This window comes from Macrosteles quadrilineatus, unplaced genomic scaffold (assembly GCF_028750875.1).
Source record: "Macrosteles quadrilineatus isolate MER2022 unplaced genomic scaffold, UCM_ALF_1.0 Scaffold_1__1_contigs__length_201487025, whole genome shotgun sequence".
Lineage (NCBI taxonomy): Eukaryota > Metazoa > Arthropoda > Insecta > Hemiptera > Cicadellidae > Macrosteles > Macrosteles quadrilineatus.
Window position 1 is genome coordinate 135,523,267 of NW_026542594.1, and position 26,845 is coordinate 135,550,111.

Below are 26,845 nucleotides of genomic sequence, written 5' to 3' on the forward strand. Positions count from 1 at the left end.
GTATACTTGTCTGGTCAGCGTATATCCTCAACCCTAACCTACACCTAACTCTGAGTCTGATCGTCAAAGTCGAGCTGGCAGCGGTAAGGAGGTCCGTCCCTGGTGGACTGCTCATTAGCCTCTCTCAGACACAGAGAAGCTACAGCTCAGCACTATGTAGTTGTATACTGTATACTTGTCTGGTCAGCGTATAGCCTCAACCCTAACCTACACCTAACTCGAGGCTGATCGTCAAAGTCGAGCTGGCAGCGGTAAGGAGGTCCGTCCCTGGTGGACTGCTCATTAGCCTCTCTCAGACACAGAGAAGCTACAGCTCAGCACTATGTAGTTGTATACTGTATACTTGTCTGGTCAGCGTATAGCCTCAACCCTAACCTACACCTAACTCGAGGCTGATCGTCAAAGTCGAGCTGGCAGCGGTAAGGAGGTCCGTCCCTGGTGGACTGCTCATTAGCCTCTCTCAGACACAGAGAAGCTACAGCTCAGCACTATGTAGTTGTATACTGTATACTTGTCTGGTCAGCGTATAGCCTCAACCCTAACCTACACCTAACTCGAGGCTGATCGTCAAAGTCGAGCTGGCAGCGGTAAGGAGGTCTGTCCCTGGTGGACTGCTCATTAGCCTCTCTCAGACACAGAGAAGCTACAGCTCAGCACTATGTAGTTGTATACTGTATACTTGTCTGGTCAGCGTATAGCCTCAACCCTAACCTACACCTAACTCGAGGCTGATCGTCAAAGTCGAGCTGGCAGCGGTAAGGAGGTCTGTCCCTGGTGGACTGCTCATTAGCCTCTCTCAGACACAGAGAAGCTACAGCTCAGCACTATGTAGTTGTATACTGTATACTTGTCTGGTCAGCGTATAGCCTCAACCCTAAACCTACACCTAACTCGAGACTGATCGTCAAAGTCGAGCTGGCAGCGGTAAGGAGGTCCGTCCCTGGTGGACTGCTCATTAGCCTCTCTCAGATACAGAGAAGCTACAGCTCAGCACTATGTAGTTGTATACTGTATACTTGTCTGGTCAGCGTATAGCCTCAACCCTAAACCTACACCTAACTCGAGACTGATCGTCAAAGTCGAGCTGGCAGCGGTAAGGAGGTCCGTCCCTGGTGGACTGCTCATTAGCCTCTCTCAGATACAGAGAAGCTACAGCTCAGCACTATGTAGTTGTATACTGTATACTTGTCTGGTCAGCGTATAGCCTCAACCCTAAACCTACACCTAACTCGAGACTGATCGTCAAAGTCGAGCTGGCAGCGGTAAGGAGGTCCGTCCCTGGTGGACTGCTCATTAGCCTCTCTCAGATACAGAGAAGCTACAGCTCAGCACTATGTAGTTGTATACTGTATACTTGTCTGGTCAGCGTATAGCCTCAACCCTAACCTACACCTAACTCGAGACTGATCGTCAAAGTCGAGCTGGCAGCGGTAAGGAGGTCCGTCCCTGGTGGACTGCTTATTAGCCTCTCTCAGACACAGAGAAGCTACAGCTCAGCACTATGTAGGTGTATACTGTACTTGTGTATACTTTATTTACATCATACCCGAGCATGAGTCTGGACGGTAAGGCGCGTGGGAATGCTGATGACTCGCCATGCATGATGCATGCTCCATGCTAAGTGTCCTCTAGACCATGCTAAACACGTACACTGTCATTAGTGAAGTCGACTAGCGACCTACTAACCATTAACTACGGAGCTTTAGTCAAAGCTGTGTTTTAGATTTTAAATCGTGTAAGCTTTACTAATAAGTCGAAATTTTATATCATTCACGGTCTCTAAATGCAAACTACTACGTACTACAGTTGCGATTAGTACCCAAGAACCATTCATAAAGTGTTTCTCATTGTTGGACATCAAGCGTGAGATCGTTGTTAAACACAATAGTAAACAACATTTGGTAAGACTGAATAAGGTACACATTTAGGTTGTAAAAAACACGGGTTTTATAATATGAACATTTTATATAATATATTCTGAAATCGGTAATCCACCACTATAAACCTTAGATTAACAAACACACTGACACATTTTAAAACATAATAATCTTTATCATGTCGATTATTTTACCTACGACCGTTTTTTTTAAACTAGCCGTCTCAGTTCAGTTCTTAGCATTGAAAAGATTTACATAACAGCAATGTTTTTTTTTTTTTTTTTTTTTTATTATTATTAACAACACGGGATAACGAACCAACGAGCTTCAAGGTTCGAGAAAATAAGTAAAATTGTAATGCTTCGAACTTCAACTAATCAACTGTTCTAGCCAATTTAATTGTTAATGAGTGGTGCAATTAGTGTTTGGTACAATGATTCGTTGCATGACTGTCAGTGGCAATGAGAGGTTAAAACGAAAACATAACCTCTCTTAGAAGTTATGAGTACCTAGTGATTGTTAGTTATTAAAAAACTGTTGTAGGTAAAATAGTGTACGCAGCAAACGTAAATAGTATTAAAGTCACTTGTAGAAGTTTTTTAATTTCTACTCGTGTCATTAACACTATCTTTGCCCTTTTGTCGCGTAAACTACTATAACAAATTAATAGAAATACTAAAAATAGTAAACAATTAAATCCATGGAACATACGATAAACACAGGTTTACAGGATGAAGGGTCGCATTAGAGACTAACTAAGCACCACAATGTACTAGATGAGGGCGTGTAATAGAACAAACAACATTTGATACATTACATCCTCAATCCATTAGGATCGATCTCAATAAATTTTATACTGTTTCCGAGCAAATAAAACTCAAAGAGTAAGCGAGTCTAATTAAAATATAGCCAAATTTATATTGATAATGGTTTAAGTAACTCACCATAAAAAATGTTGTTTGTATTGCGGTCGAAAATACATGTGTGGTGCGTAGAAGTGCTTACCTAATGCGTCTGAAACAAAGGAAAACGACCATGAGACATTACATTGCGTTACTGGCTTGGGGCACAACAATCAAACAACATATAAAACAACAATAAACAACATACAACAGTGAAGCAGCGCCCGTCACTAGTTGAAACTGCAAATTGTCAATTATTACACTAAACATGAGCAAGGAGAATCTCCCAGAGCACCACTGAAATCTATCATATATTATCTGGATCATGTTGTAAATTGTAAAATACTACGTCAACAGGTGCGCATTTATAACCGTATTTCCAGCAAATAACTGATATTTTTAACGTTAAATCATTGTTAAATTAAAATACATTGCAACTTAAATCAGAATAATGGAAATAGTGGTTTACCCCACAAAATATTTGATCTCACAATCGATATATAACTGTTGCTGTATCGCAAAATATGTAAAAAGATTCGGACTTTTCGTCAACATCGATGTTTGCGTTCGCCATAGTAAAGATCAAGTTACTTTTATCTCTACCAGCTACCAAGCATGCGTACAACATTAATTGAAACGATATTTATCGTAAAAAAAAAAACAAGCAAATAGGCAGCAACTGTATTTTGTTAGAAAAACATACTCAACTGTCTCCACTCTCATCTACGATAAGATAAAAAGTCCTAATAACAGCTTCTGTTCATGTAATGAAGCCCTCAGCTCCTGTTAAACAGCGGTGGAAAGGTCCGCCCAAATAGGTAGGCACGTGCTTCGTAATGACGGTTATTAGGACCTTACTGGGACCCCGCAATCAGCCATCACCACTGCCACCTATATAATATGTGTGGTGACTCAGGCTTGTGACACGTTCGTAATGATAACTGCGAATATTGAGATCACTACTGTGCTATCAGCCATCACCACCAGCTATATAATATGTGTGGTGACTCTGACTGCGATGTGACGTACGGCTTGTGACACGTTCGTAATGATAACTGCGAATATTGAGATCACTACTGTGCTATCAGCCATCACCAACACCACATATATAATAATATTATATTATGCGTGGTGTTTCGTATTGCGACGTGACGTCAGACCTGAGATGACAACGAAAACCGAGATCACTTCTGCAATACTCCGGACACCTTATAGCAACAGCATGACCGTATAATAATAAACAATACACAGTCATAATTACAAATAATATCGAGATCACTTTTCCTATACTGCTGTTCTCTTAGCAACAGTAGTCGATGACACTGTGCGATTGTGGATCCGTCCATAGTCCTAATGATAGCAACAAGATCGGACTCACTTCTGCTATACTTCGGATGGATTAAGGACGGACCGGTCCTGACTCCCATCTGTGAGGTTTTTGGAATTCCTTTTTCTGCCCGAACACCCGATGACAGACAAGGAGGAATGTCGTCCGGATGAATACATTGCCCCCCCCCCCCCACATGGGATCTCAGCGCCAAACGCCGGCTGGGCACCCCACTGCGACGACTTATGAAAATGAGCCGAGTCGAGCCGAGACAAAAAGGAAACGATATTTTATTGCTCCTACAATTGATCTTGTGTTTGCATACTATTAGTGGCTCGGTCCACCTAAAATGGGAGTTCCCTCGTGTTTCTTCGATCCCGTTCCCACTCGAGGACGCCCGTGTACTCCGCACTTGTTACGATGTTCTCTCTGGATACGAATGTAACGTCGACAGGTAATTTATAAAGCTCGCGACATTACCATTTTACACGATACCCGACGCTGGGTTCCAACTATTTTAATTGGGGGGTTCGGCTTTCTAAGTCGTGCGCATAGTTCTTTTACTGAATAGTTGAACCTCGGAGGATCGAATGATACACTTGTCGGTTTGTCAACCGACAGACTATACGGACTAAGAGAAGGAGAGGAAATTGAGACTTTCACGTCTCGGTTATTTACGTTCTGAATCACAACGAATAATCTGCCACCGAAACGTGTAACAAATTATTCGGGCGTTACGTGTCAAGACGCTAAATGGAGTTCTACAAGTTTGGAGAATTTCTCATGAAATGTCAATGACAATGTTTTGCCTCCGGAAAGGATGCTTCGCATATCAACGGGTCGCTTACTGTCGGTTGCACTTTTTCGATTGATAAATCGAAACAAATGTGCGGCGACGGGTACAAATCGCGCTGGAACGTCGGTAAGCACCGGCGTTGCAGCTTTTTGTCACCCGATACGAACAAAGGCGGATTGTTTATTTCGATGGTATAATTAATTGCTTCATCGTATAAAACCGCTTCTTAGCATTCCCCCGATATCCACCGACCTTCTCGGATAACTATAAGAAGACGCGATTAGTGCTTATGAATGTACCGGTTAGTTTTTACCTCGGGACTGGGAATGCGTTGATGTTACTGTATGAGTAGTGTCAAGTCCGCCGCCATGGCGCGCCAGCTTCTCTCGCTCCTTTTTAGACGCAAACGACTAATTAATGGATGTTCTACACGAATCTTAACCTGTGTCATAATTTATGCTATTGCGACTCGTATTGTAGCTAAATCATGCTGTTTACTTCAACATGGACTTATCGTTGCAATTGATGGCAGGTTTAATGTTTATTATTATTAGTGCTAGTAATTAAATGTTTATGATGACGTTTTAAAATTGTTAACAATAATTAAATTATCCGCCGTAATATTTACCTACTGTGTGATTCAAAATGATTTATGGTTTAAAGGAGGCAAGCAAGCACAACAATCAAAAGTTCCATGCAATGCAAATCAAGTGTATTCTTCATGAGAATTGTAAAACTTGAATATATAGGTTAAACGTTAAACATACCTTGAGGTGTGTTTTATAATAAATTGGCATTAGAATTTAATTGGCCAGTTCTACAGTAAGTGTTGATTACTGTATGAGTCGTTTGACAGTTGACGTAAACACAAACACAGGACAAATTAGGGCTGCAACTGGCCCCTGGTGGCAATCCGTGCAAGATGTGCAAAGCCGATTTCCTCCCCTCCCTCTAATCCTCTGGTAATAACCAAGGAAAGCCCCAGTGGATTCCATACGACCTGACATGACAATTACAAATACTAGTCTAGGTCCACTGGGGAGTTTGTTATTGCAGCCAACTGCACAGCTCGCAGGCTAAGAAACAGTCAACTACTCAAAGCCCTTCAACAATAAGATGGATAGATCACTAGTGTATCCCTTTTATTTAACATATAGTATATTACGAGATAATTAAGAAAAATCTTTAATCTATATAAGCTTAGTTTTAATTCAAGGTAGCATCACCATAAAATGTAGTTTCACGACAAAAATAAAATGAAAACACGCTCAAACATATAAGAGCACACGATTTAGGACAAATTTGTTGACTTGTTGATAGAACATCGTGGCGTTTCTAGTGACTTTAAGAAGTGAATCAGAAGAATTCCAACAATTAACTGGTGTGTATAGTGTGTAGGCTACTGTATATTGTAGTGTGTAAGATGTATAGTGTGCACTGCATATTGTAGTGTCCGTGTGGGTCGATGTAGTTGTGTGTTGTCAGGGGTGATAAACAAGTGTCACTATTGGCTACCGTCCGCCGAAAACCTTTCGTTTGTTTTACGTGCGTTTAAAGATAGTATTTCTGTTGCCCATCGAAATAGTCTCAGCTCGAAAGAACGTAGTTTCGTGGAATCAATTTGTGTTAGTTAATTAAGCAACTCAACATGGACATGCTAAGCAGCAGGGTGTAGGCCTACAACAGGTGTGTGGTACATCTGCACTGTAGGTATAGCTACATGATTATAAACTACGGAGAAAGATCCAAATTAGGATTCACGACCACGACTAAACGTCAAAGAGATATAAAAGTGAAGGCGGTCGATGACTCAGTGAGTATTTTATTATTCCCTGACTCGGTGAACAAATCCCGCCGTTCACCACGGTTTACGAACTATAAAGACAGGGTGTGCTCGGTTTGATCTCTTCCTAACCCTCTTGAGCTCATTGCCCATTCGCCAGCAGTAACCTCCGATACAATGATCGTCGTTTCCTGCAACTGCTTTTTTATTTTATTGAATTACCTTTCCCCTGTCTCTTTCGGGAAGAAAAGTTACAACTTTATTCCCAGTCATGGTGTGTAATTCAAGATTATATTCTTGTATTGATTCTTCTTACGATTTTGTAAGGGATTCGTAGGTCTCCAAAAACAATGCATAGGATATGTACATAGGATAACTGCTGTACAAGATGTTTTAACGTAATCAATAATTTGTTTCATTTTTTGACGAATTTATTTGTAATATGATTATTCGATTATTCCAAATAATGCTACTTTACGTTTTATATTAAATGGGGAGGCTTCGGATAGCTTAACCGTAAAATCAAAAGTGATGTATGAATGTAGACCTACCAGATCCTACATGAGAATGACGAGTGAACCACATAGCTGAAACAAGCAAACCCTACTGTACGGCTAAAGACAAATTACGGTAGTTTGACCGACGGTATTGATTGTACAGTCGCAATAACATAAAATAATCTATAAATATTAGGGGTTGGATGATTCGAAAAACTAGATAATAACGTATTTTCAGCTAAACTGCGAGTGTTTACTGGCACTGTTGTTCCCATCAACGGGCACGGGATGCAGGGATAGTTCGGTCGCAAGGAGCGGTCGCAGAAATGGTGCGGTCGCAGCGATAGTGCGGTCGCAGGGATAGTGCGGTCACAGCGATGCGTCATCGTATATTCAAACAGCCTCCCTGCAGTTTACCCCTTCGGAAGACTTAAACTGAGACATTAAAGAGTCAGATTTAATAATGCCACCGCCCACAACGTCGAGATTATGCAGATTCGAGTGACAAGTCGCGGATAGAGGAGGGGTCGAATTTTCCACCCCATCGGAATTGAATGCGATTAACGTTTCAAACACAGGCCGAGTTTTGTAATCTAATGGCCACCCCGCCGGGGCAGAGCACTTTTTTTAATTCGGTTTCTACGGTTAATCCGGGATTCTTGCTGGACACTGGACAGTCATACGTCACGTGGTCGAGTTGTCGATATGTCAGAGGCGTTGGCGAGAACGCGGCGAAAATTAAAAATATCAAAGCTGTCCGGGCGAAGATAACGTGTTAATTCGTTTGGAAGATTATTCCCCTCACGTATCCCTCGGCTGATTCTGGAATCAGCTTTTTTTGTTTCAATTTTTAATTCAAAACGACGAATGGCGATACGACTTATGCGATCAACCGGATTGTGAAGATTTACTTTATAACAGGGAGTGAGTCGGTTGTGTTTGAATAATACTCGTACTTCGCACTTTTGAGTTATATTAGTCAAATCAACTTATTGTTGCATCGTATTTTCAGAGTTTATGAAACAACAAACCTAATCTACAACCTTTGACTATTAATACCTACAACTATGGGAACTGTAGTGATATTTTTATTTACTAACCGTAGAAAAACATTTAACCTAAGAGTGTAAACACCTTTTTATTTTATATCAACAATATGTGCAACATACAAGTCGGATTGACATTATTTGATGAATTCAATGAATACATTATACACCTCCGTCCTCCAGTAGTAAATGAAGCCTTAACCGATCTTCGGACTAGACAGCCCAAAGTCAAATACCATTACCTATTATATTTAATTTAAATTTAATGAGGTACTAAATTTTTACTACGGCTGGTCAAAGTTGTCAATTAACATAGCATAATCAACTCGAGTGGCATACTTAAGCACACTGAAGCAAGTACAACTGTTAAAATTATTTACACAATAATTGAAAGAGCGAAAGAGGTAAAGTAAACAAACAATAATTAGAAGAAAAAAAACTGTATATCGGTGTTCGGCGTTTGCAAAGTACAAAGAAGTGATACAGTATTTAAATGGTCAAATGGTGCGAAGCTTCACTCAACTATAACTATTTTTGTCGGCACTTGGCACAGTAAGACCGCGCATAAGAGTGTTATTAACAATTTGAACGGTTACCATAGTGTCGGCTATATTGCACAGTAGTTGTTTAGAGGCGTGAAGAGCTCTGTAGTGTAGAGGGTAGTGTTTTGCCGGTTATCTCACCAAGACAAGGGAGGGTGGTTTAATTAGATTGAAGTCAAGCATCGGAAGCGGAGGACGGATGCGGGCGCTTGACAGTTGCAGATTCGATTATCTCTTCAATTTAACCACAATGTGACACATTAAAGGTACTCCAGCTCCAGAGAAGTGCCCCCCCCCTCCCCCCCGAGCATATGTAAGTGGTACTGGCACTACTGTACTAGTACCGCGTCAGCTGTGCTCTGCGGGGGGTGATGCAAATAAAACTTGCAACGTAGGCAGATTCTCTAGTGGTTTTGACACAGGTATTCTAAATTGTATGCTATGTCATGTAATAAACGTAACGTTAAAATGTTAAATAAAATGGGTATATTCTGATTACAACATTAATTCCGCGTTGTGGTATGGGTCTACATCTTCGTAAATGCAAGCAGCTAAGTTTAACTAAAAGTATTTTATCAAGAGAGTTATAAAAAATGCGTGTATCATTTAAGAGTATCCTCCGATTTTTCTTCAACACATATTTTTAAAATCCTGTACAACCTAAAGATTTGCATTTTTAGATTCTGATTAGGGGCCATAAAAGGGCAAATCTGTGAATGTTAACCAAGAGGCACTTCCTAATGGTCGTGTTGTTCTACACTCGGGGAAGGTACTGCGGAGCTACATGATTATATAGGTCTACGCCTGGTAACCACTGGCGTTGCTCATATTTCATGCACGTTTGATGCTTGTTTTTACCAACAACTAGCTGTATTGATTTTTACGCGTGCATTGTCACTCGTTCCGCTACAAACGCGCGTAACATCAACTTGTTTGTTGTGGAGGCTCTGCGAAATGACTTGACAATTCGACGGCTTTAGTGTATTGTAAAAACCCTAAATATTACACGTAATAGACATCAAATAGTGATTAAATTTTATATTTATTGAAATGTTTGAAGTGACATATTTAACAGCAGGTATAGGTCGCTAGTCCACAGGGACGGGTAGCGTGTAGTGGCAGTGTTGGGAGTGCTGGATCCATATTTACCCCGCGTCATCCGTAGTTTACAAGACCGTTATGAATGATTGTTGTTGTATTGTAAGGAGCGGTAAAACAATAAACAAGAAGCGACCATATTGTGTGTGTTGGGCGGCGTTACAACGTAAATACACGGGTTATTCCGAACCCGGCAGCGGCGGCAGCTTCGCTTCTGTGAGATAATCTGTGATATCTGGACAAACATGGGGTGACCCGTCCAAACACGGACAGCGCAACCCTTCTATCCAACAGTGATACTTAATACGACGACCGCATTAGCAGCATCAACCGCGCTCTTTGTGTAGCCTCGTCTGTTTCAATAAGCGACAGTTGGATGGAATGATTATTTGTATTTGTCTCTACAATATCGAGAATGGAAAGCCACTTGTATAAACCGTGAGAAACTGGAGATGAACTAACTCTATAACTGTACGATCTTACGACTTTTACAGATCTTTTGCCGAATTTACTTTAAGACTACAGTATTAGTTTTGGCTGACTGGCGGACACAACAAAAGAGCCCGACTGTTGGGACCATCAGCCCGGTGTAGCTCTACCCTTCCATTACAACTCAAATCTACCTCTAATTCTCACTGATGACTTCCTCGCCAGCGGCTCAAAGGGTTGGTGACATCTGATAAAACCACCGGAAGTTCTGAGGCGTCTCGCGGAACGAAGAGCTTGATTATGGAGGGTGTGAAAGTTACAAAATACCTCCGCAATAATTGCTGGTATCCTCGATCCTAGGGCGTAACAGTCCAAACATTAGATTCTGTTGAATATATGGCACTACTGTAACAGCTTAGGGTCGATTTAGTTTCATAGTTATTGTATCCGGTTCTAATTTAGCAGCCTTAAATCTGTCCAAGTACAATTAATAAGTATATGGTAAAAGTGTTTACAAAATTACACAATAAGTGACCAACCACAGAAAACACGACTGTAACCAGTAAAACAACTTACAAATCCTCGTTGACATTGAAAAAAAAGGGGATTCCTTCGAATTAAACTCTCGTCTAAACAATAAGAGAGAACGCAGAATTGCGATCGTTGAAAGCATCCGTGGTGTGGGTAAGGTGTCCCTTCCCTCTGTGGCGGGGACGACGAAAGAAGTGGCAGATGACTTTGAGAATGTTCAATTTAACAAGGCAATATTCTTTTTCCCCATCTCATTACTCCCTCTTATCTTGCGCGGCCTCGCAATCACATGTCGTCGCGGGGGTCCCTCTCTCCTGGTGTTTGTACCCTCCTCAACCCATCCCTCTTCTACCCTCCTCTATTCCTACCTCTTCTACCCTCCTCTATTCCTACCTCTTCTACCCTCCTCTATTCCTACCTCTTCTACCCTCCTCTATTCCTACCTCTTCTACCCTTTCTATTCCTACCTCTTCTACCCTCCTCTTTCCCTACCTCTTACAACCTCCTCACTATCTAACTCTTCTATCCTCAACCCATCCGTCTTCTATCCTCCTACCTCCATCCCTACCTCTTCTTCCCTCCTAACTATATTTAACTCTTCTATCCTCAACCCATCCGTCTTCTATCCTCCTACCTCTATCCCTACCTCTTCTTCCCTCCTCACTATAGCTAACTCTTCTACCCTCCTGACCCCATGCCTCTTCTGCTCTCCTCACTCCCTGCCTCTCCTACCTTTAAACCTCCTTATGTCCCCTTTCGTCTCCCACACTAGCTCTCAAACTTAGTTTCCTTTATAATTTCTTAGCTCTTCTTCATCTATTCTGATCATCCCATGACTTCAATGAAATTTTCGAATTTACATAACCCCAGTTCAAACTTTCATGTCTAAGGTTATGTTAAAAGAGAGCACCGGTAAAGACATTTTAAAACAAAATAATGCCGAGCTAGTTTTTATATTGGTGTATGTAAATTTGTATATCAGTCTTAAGAAAATGCTGTTTAGAATAAAAAAACAAACTATTAATATAGTCCAGTTCATCTAGAACATTTTTTCCAGGGTAAGAATCGACATTTGGATACTAGAATAATAGTAGAATCTAAACCCATTTAAAAATCTTAATCTTAAAAATCTTTTTTGAGTGTACTGACTGTTCTCAAATTATATGGATTTTTAATTTATGTTTATCTTATATTTTCAGAGTAAAATCAACATCAATGTCAGAGGACAAACAATTTATACATATAAGACATCAAGATCTCAAGTAACCAGACATAAACACACATTGTCAGCATCTGTTCTATGATCCTTGGGTATCATGAATGAATAAATGAGTACGGTATGTTTAATTCAGAGTCCTAAATAATTGGACAATAATTACAAGTGAATCAGTCCAAATTAATTATAAACAGAGTAGAGTAGAGTGGTTCTAGCAACACGTGCGTCCGATGTATAAAAAGTTACACATTTAACGTCTTGGCTCCTGCTCGCTTACCACCCGTTTAAAAATAAAACGGCAATTTAATAAGTAGCAGAACGGCCGGAGTAGCTGTTGAATAATGGAACGCCCTGTGAGAATATCGTTATTACGAAGATGAAAAAATGTCTCAGCTCCCCTATCCGACTCCCGCGTGACATTCGGTTGTTGCTGATAATTTCCCTGCAGATATGCCTACGAGGTGAAGGTCGCAAAACTAAACATCGGTCGAGGCAAATATCTTAACGAAATGCGACTGAAAAAAATTGTTTTAATTAAGGCGACGGCGGATGAGGATGAGGAGGGGCGGGTAGGAGAGTGAGAGAGTGAGAGTGAGGGGGGTCGATAGTATCGCGTGCAAGCAACGCTGAATCATCGTAATGTCATGAATATTAAAATGGCCTTTATCATCCACACTTTTTGGGTAGAGTTACATTTTGGGGCATTTACATTTTCCGTGACCGACCTAATAAGGGATTGTTGAGCTTGTTGTATGCTATAATATGATAGTGTTTACATAAATACAGCATACAGACAACCAGAATTTCAGGTATGGATTGGCGAATATAAACAGTTTTATAAGAATTTCATTACATGACACACGACGTAAGCCTGGATGCCGATAACAAACTGTATTATAAATAAACTATCTAAGCTGTTGTCAGTAGTACAAGCGATCAATAGTGTCATATCACGCGTAGTCGAGCGTGAAGTATGGGCCAAATTTGGGGAACAATACCGCCAAGGGTAACACAATTGGACCCATTTCCTTAACGTCCACCCTTTGTTCCTGGGGAAGGAGTTGAGCAATTCCGACACCTTCTTCTCCGGGAGATCTAATCTCCCCACACTCGAACAAACCCGCGGAAATTAGAACACTACCCTTAGCGTTAATTAAAGTCCCATCTCGGCGGCGTGTCCAAACTTTAACTCCATTAACGCCTAACTCTGCCGTCATGGGCTCAACGCGACATGCGACAGCCACAGTCAACTTGCGACTCTGCAACATTAATTGCAACGCTAAAACTTCTTTCAACAATCCCTAATTTGTGACGTCGTCTAATCTGACCAAGTTAGTGTGAGCAAACTCTGCCGACCTCTAACAGTTCTGAGTGTAAACGCTTGCTGATTCTCTAATTTTATTATGGTTTACGAGTACTTGACGCTAGAGTTTTTAATTTGACTTCTTCGCACATACAAAATCACAATAAAATTTTAAATAGCATTATAGAGATTTATTTCTCGAAACTAAATCTTATTTTTGTGTTTGTTGAGTTCCTAATCCCATTGATCTCTATTATTTAAACCGATGGCTAATCCCCACTGCATTGAGGATGTAAACTGAAAATCATGCATAAAAATATTTTCGGCAGTTTTAAACTATGTTTTCGACATGTTTAGCGTAAAACGATAAAAATATCGTGATTTGGAGGTAAACCCCAACAAAATTGTACAAGCACCGTACAAGACATAGTTTTCCGACACATCAAAACAAATAAGCAAACCGCCGGACCGTTGGTGGGAGAGGGAGAGTAGAGTGGTGGCAGTGGGGGGGATGTACAATAGACAGCGGTGGATCCAGGTACACCAAGTGCGGACACAAAAGGGCTTCCTAGTGACGTGGAAAATCCAAATAATGAAACCCGGGGGTGAGATGCGGCGGCGGCGCGGGTGGCTCCAATAACAGATTAGAACCCTCGCGGACAGCGGCTAGATTGTGAATAACCACTACTCAACACTGGGGCAGGATAGCAAACAAGACTGGTATCACCGGGAAAGCTGACTAGCAAATCTATACTTTAACACGTGTAATTCAAATAAATAAACATTTACAAAGGGTTTGTTACACAGAAGTGAGGAGTCGCCTCCGGCGCAGTGTGAAGTGAACGCTGCCACACACTACACAGTCCACGGCTACAGTACATCTTTGTGTAGAGTCTGAGAGATGACAGATGGTGATACAACTACTGGCAGTGGAATCATTGACTGCTCGTTTTATAAAAACTTAACATTTTTATTTTAGAGAAAAGTAAACTAGGTTTTTGTGATTGCTTGGTGATTGTCAAGTGTACTTTTCAGCTCATGCTACATACACCCTAGTTTACTGACACGAGGTGCAATACACTGAAAACTGTAAAAAAAAAAACAATCTCAATGTAGAAAGTAGTCTACAACGTCACGTTTGCAGCGAAGTTATAGAGAAACGTCAAAAAATCAAATTAGTCAAAACACCACTGGAGGTAACTTAAAAAAACCTGCTTGCGAATTAATTTCACTAGACATCTTCTGTCGTTGCTGGACGGGACAGGGAGCTGTCAAGCTTTTGGTGAACAAAATTTAAAAGCGACAAAAATGTAAAGAGGGAGGTTTTATAGGAAACTGTCAGAGGCTTGTGTGCGGCGAGGGAGACTTGACGACAGATTCTGATTGTTTATATCAGTGATGATAACGTGTTGTGATGGCTCATTGACACTTTGACGAAGACCCCGTCATCCATCACACCGCCGCCATTGTTGTGTTAAACCCTTGCCATCGCCCAACACCGGACATTCTCTACCCTCACTCCTCTCTCGGTCTCTCGATAACATTGCTCTAGAAGAAATGTTTATACATTTCTTGTTAATAGGTAACAATATTTATACCGATCGTTAAAATTCTCTGTTGTGACGATAGTTCATCCTCCAGCCGTGATTTACTGGATTGAAGAAGAATCAATCTATATATTAATAGGCAAGCATGTTTCTTTAAAACCTTTTTTCTCAGCTCGTGTGCATCGTAGGGAAAATCTACGCATACCGTTAGAAAGCTATTTTCCTGTAGGTGTGCAGAATCCCTTTATAAATTTAAATAGGCTCAAAGATAAGCACAAAAAATGAGTTTAAAAATTTGAAAAAATTAACATGGATCTTTTGCGTTGCCATGCTGGTGACGAAATAACAACGAAATATAAACAGGAAATCAAAACAAATGGAAGAAACTCCAATCACATGTTTTATTTACAGTGTGGGGTGAAAATAGAGAAGTGAGTACATTACATATTTTTGGTCGAGTTTCGACCACTGGACGACCTCTCGTTTAGATAAATACGTAACAAATTTAATCTGTAAACAACATTACATTCAACAATTATCACTTGTACAAGCTTTTGTTATCTGTCAAACATACTTCCATAACCTCGAATGAACAATTTCAACCCTTGACTAAACCGTTTAACACGTCCATTGTAATATCGACCAAGTCAAAAATGCGATGGAACCATCCGTTATGTGTGAAGTATGCAAAAAGCGGAGAAGAGAGCGCGTCGTTGACTCTACAAGAATGCGTGTGTCCTTGGAAGTCTGTGGCAGTATAGAGGCAGTAGTAGCAGACATCAGACGAGGCTTACAAACCCCAAACACTCCCCTCACCCTAGTCATTTCGCTACGGATTTGGATTACACTTATCTTATCTTAGAGGCCATAAGTCATGGGATTTGACCTGGAAATCATTATATTCGGAGGCGCTGGCTGCCACCCAGGTGATATTTTGACACCAATTCATACTTTACGCGAGGCAGGGGTGGCGATTTACTGCACGTCGGGGTATCGAATTTGTCATCACTTTGGAAAGCTCGTATTTTTATTCTAAAGATGAAACAGAATGTTGGTGACCCAAAATTGACATTTACAGGAGTAAATTAGGGTAAAAATGTACTGCTTATAACCTCACGTTACAGGTTAATTTAATATATTAAAAATCATCGATCATCAAAGACCTTTGGAGGCAGATTTGCCAGTCAACTTTGTTACTTTACGTAAGGCTAAAATTTGATGTACAGTAATAGCAAAATGAAAACGTAATAAACATTGAGGTTTACTATTGAATGCAGCATATGCAGAGCACGAAGTGTTCATGTAGCATAAGAGATGAGAACATTAGGTCTACAATTCAATAAAAGATAAGTCTAAAGAGAATACAATGTAAACCTTCAAGTTAATTAAGAGATAGAAGTGTTTAGCTGTGGCTGGTCCGCCCTCGCTCCAGCTATGTCGAGAGCTCTTCAGTGTAGTGGAGGCGGCGGCGGCGGCGGCGTGCTGGAGGACTGGAGAACTAGAGTGAAGGGCGGGGGGTGAACAATAAGTATACATGTGTTCATCAATGACAAGTTTATTGCATATAACGTCAACAAATAAATATCTAACAATTGTTACAGATTCACACATCGTTTGTTACCCAACTTGTACTTCAATGAAGATTGTGTCGACGAACTTACAACGAGAGAGTAAGACAGAGAGACCTCTGGACCGTGGCGGAATACTTGGGCTTATTTGGAAGTGCTGGGGCGGGACGTAAGCGCATTAAACAGAATTATGATGCGAGAAAAAGGGGCCGCCGCGCCCGCAACCTTTTAAGATGATGGCAAAGTTGGTTTAAGAACTTGTGGAACCTCTCATTATCTCTGAAACATTTTTACAATCATTTTACGCTTTTCCGAGCAGCAAAGTTCTGACTTGTTGAGGAATAACGCTAGGGTACTACGTATGCTCTGGTAAATCGAAGGCGGCTTAAAAAAGGCACTATATCTGCAGAGAAATATCCACCCATCAGAAAGTATACAGTTGTGGAAATTACAACAATAATGAGTATAATGTCTTCATTACTCCTTTTTTCAATTACAAAAACGTCAGGATTTATGAAAATAATTATCATTGGTTCAACCATTCATTATTATTTGACAAACAATTAAAATACAGTAGTGACTGTTATGTTACTTTTTTAATGCATTTGTTGAACTTAAACAAAGACAAGCGTACGGTGTTACACGACCCATAAATAAAAGGAGCAACGTTGACTTTAATCCGCGAAGCAGCCAGCTGGAAAATGATCTGTGTAGGAAAACAGTTAAAAGTCACCCCAGACTATTATCGGCGGGAAAATAGAATATGAAGATTATAAGAGCTTTCCTCGAGGGAACGCTGACTTAAACTCTTTGTTGGGCTTTCGACTTTAGGGATGTTTTGGGGAGAGTAAGACACGCATCACGGCTTCCGTTACACTTCCGTAGTTGATGGGGAGGGGGAGGAAGATACGCTGGGGTTGTGTTTTACAGCATATCTCCCGCAACAAACATGTGAGTTAAACAAGAAAATCGTTCTAAAACATTGAAGGAAAAATAGCAAACCTATCATTGGCACAACTTGTTCCAATGTCACCTTCGCATTTAGGACACATTCAGGGCCGGACTTACCTATGGGCGAAGGGGGCGAACGCCCGGGGCCCCCGGGCCAAGGGGGGCCCCTAGGGGCCCCCTTTGTACAGTAGTTTTTATTAATAACTTCGAAAATTGATCAGACACTTACCAAATGGCCTTCTTTTGTAACAGTTTTATTTTTATTTTTGTTATCCTATGTTTAAGGTTATTGTTAGGTGCATTTTAAGGCATAACTAGGAATTAAATTCTTGACCCTAAGGGATTTTTTTTCAGAGTTGCACTTGGCCCCACGCTTAGGCCTGGTTTACACGAGTATATGTGCTAGGCTGTGACGGACAAGTTTCAGTTTCAATGAAGCCGCTCGCCCGACTGTACGGCCGCGGCGAATGAGTTGAAGGGGGTCCCGCGCTTGGGGCAAAAATTCAATAAATATGAAAACTCTTGTCCCAACGTAGAACGTAACTTGTAAAATTGTGTTGTTTTAAATGGAGATCCACTGGAGTTCAAATACTTTTTAAAATAAAAACATTGCTCCGTTTATGTTTTATTAAATGTTATTCTTTTCTTTTACCTCTAAGTATATACCAATCAGGATTTTAAGGGGTAGAAGTATATTATCCGTTCAATAGGTTTTGTAAAATAGTAATTAATTTATGCGTCAAAATTTTGATCTCCAATTTAGTCTTTGGAATCAAAATCATATAGCACCAGTAAGATTTTTTAAATCTATATAGACACTTTAAAACAACTAGAGTCGTCTGATGGTATAATGATAAATGATAATGAGCTGATAAGGGATCCTGTCTAGTCCTGTCTGTCTCACGCAAGCACATACACACTCATAAAATGCCTTATCGCCTATCCAAAACAATTTAAATCACTTTATTCACTTTACTCCCATAGTTTGTCCTTTGAGACTATGGTTACGTCAAGTTGGTTGAAATTGTCTTACTTTTGTGTTATTTTATTGTAATTCTGCAAACTAACAGTACAAAAAAAAAGCTGAAGTGAGTAATGTTGTATTCAATGCTATGTTTGTGTTGTATTAATCAATATTGGATCCATTGAAACATCTTTCAGTTACTCATATAAATAGTTAGCTTGTGAGTGTTTATTAGACATTGCAAGATTTTGCTCGTCAATAAAAAACTCAAACTTGAAAATCCTTAATGGTACTTTTCATGCTAGGACTTTAACATATTATAAAAACGATAATGCCATAGGTACCAAAACCATTATGAAAATAAAATAATCACACCTATATTGTAGTAATATTGAAAAACCATACAAATCGACGGCAATAATCGATAATTGAAATACGTAATAAACAAAAATATATCAATACTTCTAATCCAAATATATTATGGTAGCCTACCATACTACCATACCAAATATGCCGTCACTAGTACTACAAAGCAACAAAAATTTTGTTTTTTGTGTATAAAATTAAAATATGCTGTATATAAAAATATGTTAAAATAGTTATATTTTAAGAACAATTTTTTATATAGAACTTATTGCTTATTTAGCCTTAAATTAGCCTAAATTTAGAAATTTTTCCTGGGGGAGGACCCCCCAATCCCACTGGAGGACCCCCCCCCCGAACTGAAATCCTAGGGCCCCATTGGAAAATTTGCCCGGGGCCCCTGAAGTCCTAAGTCCGGCCCTGGACACATTTTATATATGTTAACAAAGTATTTCTATATCATCAGAGCGATAGAGACAGTTCTGATGAGGCGGTTATCGCCAAGAGCACCGAAGGCCGTCGGCGCTTCGCTATTAAAACGATATTAGCTGCTCGTTCATTATCGGCATTAGCGTAAAACCAATTTCCAGGGGGCGGGCAACAGAAATTCCTAAATAATAAGAAAACGGGGTCCGAGATGTCGATGATAACATATGAATATTAAAAACTTGGATTATTACGAAGTAATTAATATAGGCCGCAAAGGGCGAGCCGCCTGTCATTTTGTTTGTTCGCGATTAATAATGATGATATTTCAATCCCGATAGTTCTTTGTTCGAATTAATCGAGGTGTCTAAGCGATCACCTGAATGGCTTCTGTGTCAGACTACTTAGAGAAAGCAATCACTGACAGACCTACACGATCGCTCGTTTATAGTCGTTACTTAACGATATATATCTCGACGAATTCCCGGTATAAGTATAATATAAACTTCTCAAATGAACCGTGTACTCTCCGTAACGTTCAAGTCATTTCCATCGACTTTCGACCCGCTCTGACGGAAAGTTAACGAAATCGAGTTAATTAAATCAAGGGTTATCTAGTGACCCGTGCACCACGATAGCCTCGTCAACACAGCCCCGTGACCGACCGACAAATTACTTCTTTTTCACTCAGCATTTTAAAACTCGTCTTTAGAAGCAAAACCCTAATTAATGACAAATTGAATCAAATAAAATCCAGAACGCACTAAGAATGGATACTAATTGTAAATCGCGCTAGTTTTGGATGACAAATAAATATCATGATCTTCACCCTAAGGGGGAAAACAAAATGCCAATAACACTAACAAATCTGTCCGACTTCACACTTCACATATACGAAAATGAATTAAAACTATAATAATTCATTTGGAAAATCTTGATGTCAAATGAAATCTAAAAAAAAAAAAAACACTTTGTGGGCTTTTGTTTTGTAAGAAATTGTATTAGAAAAGTACAAATTCTTTGGACTTAAAAATATGTTAGCTAATTGATCTGTTATGTTACATTTAAACAAATAGCAATGCGAAATCCCAAACGTATTTAGATTTTCATCCGTCGCGGTGCAGTTAAGTAGGCATGAAATTTGGGTGTGTTTACAAAACGACCGGCAGTTAATCATTGCGAACAAATGGAATATCGATTGAAACGAATGGAGTAAAAACACAGCGGCCGGATTGGCCTGTGATATGATTATGGGAGACCGCCGCGCCAAAAATACCAACGTAAATCGAGCAATAGAGTAGAGGGTAATCAGTAATCACGGCCAACATGAGCCTGATGGAATACGTAATGGTCCGCGGGACAAAAACAATCATAATTGGCTGAATACTCGATTGAATCGCCCCTCCTGGCGATTACAGAAAATACAATTTCTTTATTTAGTAGAGAATATGCAAATATTTTAGCGGTTCCACATGTACTTTAATGTACAATTACTGTAGAATAACATATCTGAGAATGCTAATAAATAGCGAAGCAAGTGTAACTCGAAATGTGACCTATATAAAATCTCTCCCTCTCCCCTTCTTTATTATACGCACACACATGCAATACAGTAGAACACTCAAACACCCGTCTTGCTCAAAGTGAACCATTAGATTGATGAAGTGACCAATGAGACTTGGTACAGATCCGGAAGTAGCTTTCAAACACATTATAACCTTCCTAATTGTATAGGCCATAAACAAGTGCCTTTATGGGCTGTAAAACAAGTAATTATAAAACACTAAACACTATTTGGAACCACTTATCGAAATATAGCTAGTTTCGTTGAGTGTAATAATGTTCTTGAATAAGTAACAACTCTGTATTTTGATAGAACATATTCTGGTCTAAAAGTAAAGACTTTTTTGTGTTTGGTAAAAAATATATATATTGAATTTATTTAATTTATATAATAAACCATCAAATTTCAATTTAGTACCTTAAACGAAACTAGGCAATGACTAGAGCTTTAAAAAATACATAATTAATGCAGTAGGCTACATTATAACTACAGTATTTTTATTTTTATTTTCTGTATTCAATTTCTGTTTGATTAGTATAGTAGTGTAATGTAACGGTGTAAAGTGGATTGTGTGAAGCGACATGCACGTGCAACTTACAGCTAAGTAAGGTGTTGAGGTCAGATGCTGAAGACGTTTACCTGGGTCTCCATGGTCGAGGGACTGTTGTGAGCCTGGTTGTTGGGACAACGGGCCCGGGGTACCTCCGGAGCCGGGGGACCTGACGTCGTCGTTGCCGTGACCGCCGTAGGACAACGATGACGAGGGCGGCCTCTGGAACAACAGAATAAAACAATAGTATACTTCATAACGTACACTCTTGTAGAATCTCAACCGTATAAATATAAATCACATCTTTCGAGAAAAACTGTTGGGTGTTATTATCAGCACCCTCCAAACTTCTAAACGTATTCATACTTTATGGAGATAGAAATATTGTTGCGAGGCGCTAAGTCAATTGTGAAGAAGTGACAGATCTACACGGAGCTGCGCCCCTTGCCCTAGGGACTAGCAACATGACACTCTACTCAGCTGTGGGCCAGGAACCAAAACTCTCCCTAAATAATGCACCACTTCCACCGAGGGACCTCCACCACGTCACTCCAGCACTCCACTACTGCGGAGGACTACAAATAATGTATACTCTGCAAAAATGTTACTTTCTCAATGTATGTAAGCTGAAATAATCATGTAACTTATTTCAGGAACTAAAAACTTAGCTTTTGATTGTTATTGGAATTGGGTGGAAGAGGTTCCACCGATGATTTTACAACGTGCTGCTGGAGTTCGTTCACATTGTGAATTGAGTTCTATAATCTGTTGAAAACGAATATTGATTAAACATACCAAATATACCAATATACCAACAGGTTATTTAGAAAACAGTGAGTGACATTTATTTGTAATTTAGTAATTATTTACCGTTAAAGATTTACGTAGACGATACAATATTTTATTTTTGTAATAATGCAACTCAACAATGCCAAGAGCGTTGGCACAAGCGCGGCTATTGCTAATACTTCCATATGATGATTCAGAGTGCGGTTAAGTCATAGATAACACCTGCGTCATACCATGAAAATTGCAACCGCTACAGACACGACCGCGTATTATCATAGATAAAGTATTTTAAACAATTGCAATTTACCTGAGAGGAGTTAGGTTTAGGTTTGACGGGTCTCAGTTACTCACACGGTCTCAGAGGAATCAATCACCGATAACAATACCTCGTGGTCGCGGCCTTGCGACAAAAACCTCGGCCCGGAGGTTCTTGACATGGCCCGATCTACGACTCATCCGCCATTAGACCTGCATGACCGTCGACGTTTCAATTAGGCTGACACGTCTTAACACCCTGTCATCGCACAATCTGCGAGCAAGCGGCTGGTCAGCGTGCTCCATAGAATAATCCGACCATTCGGCGTTCTTGGGAGTTATGTCAATCACTCGATCAGTTGAAATGTGAAAAATACTATCGTAAAGAGAGTTAAAGACTCCTTGCAATCAGTTTTCAGCAGCTAGGCTGATCACTAATGAAATACTCTGATTGTTTTCTGTCAAGTCAAGTTCGGTCTTTCTTCCAGGATGAGGCGAGGATAGCGCAACGACAGCTAGCGTCTTTCAGATTTCAATGGAAATTCCACCTATCTTAACGAACATGTCTACTTCGACTCTGCTTTCTCTGTTCGTTTTTGATTAGGAAAAAGCGTCTAATTGCTTAGTCGCGAGTGGCTAGTCATTAGGACTAATGCGGTGCGATGTTTTTGGAGCGAACAGTAGACGTGGTAATTAACGATGTGATTGCCAGGATAGACCACGCCCGTTTGACGTGACTCCGTAGTATTTCAGCGGACTTCCTGATCTAAGGGATCAACCGTGACCTTGGAACTACTTTTTATGCTGAGCTGTAAACGAGAACTCGTTTCATCGAGAGGCCTGTAAGCTTATCTTTACGGCGTCACCTCTTTAATTACAGGTGTAAAAATGTAAAACCTCCAAATTAATATGTACCTCTAGCGGTAAATATGTAGATTGTCATGGACCTGTTAAGAAGATGGAAGGGAATTTAAATCTTAATTGAATTTTCATTAAAGATGTATTTAAATAACTATGCGCGTATCAAGGCTCGCTCCATCATCAGAGTGGACTGCCGACGAGACGCCGACGGTAGTGTGGTCGATCGGGCACGAGAAGCCAGTAGCAGGTCCCAGACAGTGTGGGATTAGTGCATTGATAAGATAAGGTCCAAAGCAAACAGACACACACTAGGTCTACCTGTTCAAACACTACGATACGGAGACAAGCAAATCACATATTTGAGGTATAACTATTTCAAAGATCATTCTCATCACAAAATATCTCATGTGGGTTTGCTCTTGGTAGGGAACAACAATAGCACAGCTTAACCATAAATAAAGCGTAAATGCCATTGAAATATAATAATTTTATACAATAAAAGGGGCATCATCCTAGAAACTTCGGCATGTTAACCCATGGAATCATTAGTACAGTATAAATCTTAAAATGTGGAAATCTAATAGAGGCTAGATGCATAAGTAGTCTTTGCACGTATATTTGTTGATGGTTTTCAATACTGGCTGATCTATTGAGGTGTTATGGTGGTTACCAGTATAGCGAGGCCGGTGGTTAAAGCGTTGTAGCGTTGTAGCTTCGCCTCGCTGATAATACTGGACACTACACTCGATAAATTAACATAGAAAGTGGAAACTGATACACTGAGGTCTGGCCTTAACCTCCTTTTAGAACAACATACGCAAGATTAGCCAATTTCTTCACCAAACTTATTATCGCTTATCAAATTTGTATTTGATGGCATGTGCAAGTTTAGTAGTGAACGTCATATGCACTATCTTTTGTACACAGATGATTAGTTCACAGTGCAGTGAGCACGGCGACCGATTTTGTCTTCGTGAAAAGTTAACCCCTTGCAGTTTTGATCGCAGTAGCGTGAGCATGTGCGAGTACCGGAAGTAGATGGATGCAGGAGGGAGCGTCGTTTCCGGTACCGACACCTGGACCCTGGACCACGCGGAAGAGACCAATAGCCGAATGTGTTAATTGACGAGTTATCGTCAATTTGTAGCAATGTGCGTGTGTTTGTCTGTGGCGTGCTCAGGTCAGGTGCGAATTATCTTACAAGTGTGGAGTGTGCATCCTCTATAGTAGACCAACTGACGAGCGGGAAACGTCATTATCAAACCTATCATATTTACATGCTCATATTGGTAGAACCAATTTAAATTTCAAAGATTGCCCGTGTTTGTGATACTGTACAAGAAAAGCATCAGTATAAAGCTTAAACTTGTAACACTATTTAATAACTTGAGGTTTAACGGAAAATTAGGCTAACGAGTGAGATACCAACTGTTAATACACTTTACCGATTAGATTTTACACATCGGACTCAAACTTATTATCACGTTAGATGATCAAAGATCACACGACGGCCACAGTTGGGAGGTCTACAGCGGCGGTGCAGGGACTGTACATTCTACCAGCCGGGCACACCAGGGGGCCGCTCCGCCAGAGATAAACATGCACCTTTATCCGAACTTTATGTTGCTCAGAGGCGAGTATGCGGTTTTATTTTACATGCATGCATTTACTTTTAGGCCCGACTCACGTGCAGAACCTTTTATGGTCATAATGGGGTTACAAAATTAACTTTCTGTGTTATGCCTACTGAATGCGTTAATAATATTGGTTATAATTTATACAGTGGATGAATATCGACTTAGTCTTACAGAGACGAAAAAAATCATATTCAGTTTTTTAAAGGTTGTCTTTAGTTTACTCTTGTGCCAGGGACGAAAAGAACATTTACAAAACGAAAAAAATAAATGCATGCGCAGCTTTTAGAACTACGGCAGCAGTTGCTAGGTAGGTACTGGATGACGTCCAGTCAGCCAGTAGCAGGTCTATCGCTAGGCTGGTGGACGAGGACGGAAGCGTGATAAGACCCGCATGTCCATTGTGCTGATAGCAGCTGTAGAACTACGGCAGCAGTTGCTAGGTAGGTACTGGATGACGTCCAGTCAGCCAGTCAGCCAGTAGCAGGTCTATCGCTATTCGCTAGGCTGTTGGACGAGGACGGAAGCGTGATAAGACCCGCATGTCCATTGTGCTGATAGCAGCTGTAGAACTACGGCAGCAGTTGCTAGGTAGGTACTGGATGACGTCCAGTCAGCCAGTAGCAGGTCTATCGCTATTCGCTAGGCTGTTGGACGAGGACGGAAGCGTGATAAGACCCGCATGTCCATTGTGCTGATAGCAGCTGTAGAACTACGGCAGCAGTTGCTAGGTAGGTACTGGATGACGTCCAGTCAGCCAGTAGCAGGTCTATCGCTAGGCTGGTGGACGAGGACGGAAGCGTGATAAGACCCGCATGTCCACTGTGCTGATAGCAGCTGTAGAACTACGGCAGCAGTTGCTAGGTAGGTACTGGATGACGTCCAGTCAGCCAGTAGCAGGTCTATCGCTAGGCTGATGGACGAGGACGGAAGCGTGATAAGACCCGCATGTCCACTGTGCTGATAGCAGCTGTAGAACTACGGCAGCAGTTGCTAGGTAGGTACTGGATGACGTCCAGTCAACCAGTAGCAGGTCTATCGCTATTCGCTAGGCTGGTGGACGAGGACGGAAGCGTGATAAGACCCGCATGTCCACTGTGCTGATAGCAGCTGTAGAACTACGGCAGCAGTTGCTAGGTAGGTACTGGATGACGTCCAGTCAGCCAGTAGCAGGTCTATCGCTATTCGCTAGGCTGGTGGACGAGGACGGAAGCGTGATAAGACCCGCATATCCACTGTGCTGATAGCAGCTGTAGAACTACGGCAGCAGTTGCTAGGTAGGTACTGGATGACGGCCAGTCAGCCAGTAGCAGGTCTATCGGTAGGCTGGTGGACGAGGACGGAAGCGTGATAAGACCCGCATGTCCACTGTGCTGATAGCAGCTGTAGAACTACGGCAGCAGTTGCTAGGTAGGTACTGGATGACGGCCAGTCAGCCAGTAGCAGGTCTATCGGTAGGCTGGTGGACGAGGACGGAAGCGTGATAAGACCCGCATGTCCACTGTGCTGATAGCAGCTGTAGAACTACGGCAGCAGTTGCTAGTTAGGTACTGGATGACGTCCAGTCAGCCAGTAGCAGGTCTATCGCTATTTGCTAGGCTGTTGGACGAGGACGGAAGCGTGATAAGACCCGCATGTCCACTGTGCTGATAGCAGCTGTAGAACTACGGCAGCAGTTGCTAGTTAGGTACTGGATGACGTCCAGTCAGCCAGTAGCAGGTCTATCGCTATTCGCTAGGCTGGTGGACGAGGACGGAAGCGTGATAAGACCCGCATGTCCACTGTGCTGATAGCAGTCTTTGAATTGCCACTGCATATTTATCAGGCAGCTTTACTACGCCTTGCGATCCGCACTCGTTCATCCTGCTTTTATATATTAAAACTGCACAACATTATTCACGCCATTTAAACATCGCGGTTTGAATATCTTTCATATGAATCGTTGTATTAATTTTCACGTGGGTAATAAGTCGTCTGAAACAATTTAGTTAGAGCTATTTTCGTTCAGAATACGTTGTTTTATTAT

General features: G+C 40.9%; 1 protein-coding gene across 8 annotated transcripts in view; it reads right to left on the bottom strand.

The window, feature by feature from the left end:
- Positions 1-26,845, bottom strand: part of LOC128985381 (homeobox protein homothorax) — a 188,955-nt gene that overhangs the window by 84,051 nt on the left and 78,059 nt on the right. For 4 of the 8 annotated variants that reach the window (XM_054404849.1, XM_054404858.1, XM_054404832.1 and 1 more), the window contains one exon: positions 21,370-21,502. In XM_054404849.1, the coding sequence (XP_054260824.1) occupies positions 21,370-21,502 (133 nt within the window). Of the gene's footprint in view, positions 1-2,821; positions 2,892-21,369; positions 21,503-26,845 lie in introns of all 8 variants that reach the window. The other 4 variants (XM_054404865.1, XM_054404841.1, XM_054404886.1 and 1 more) reach the window with 2 other exon arrangements.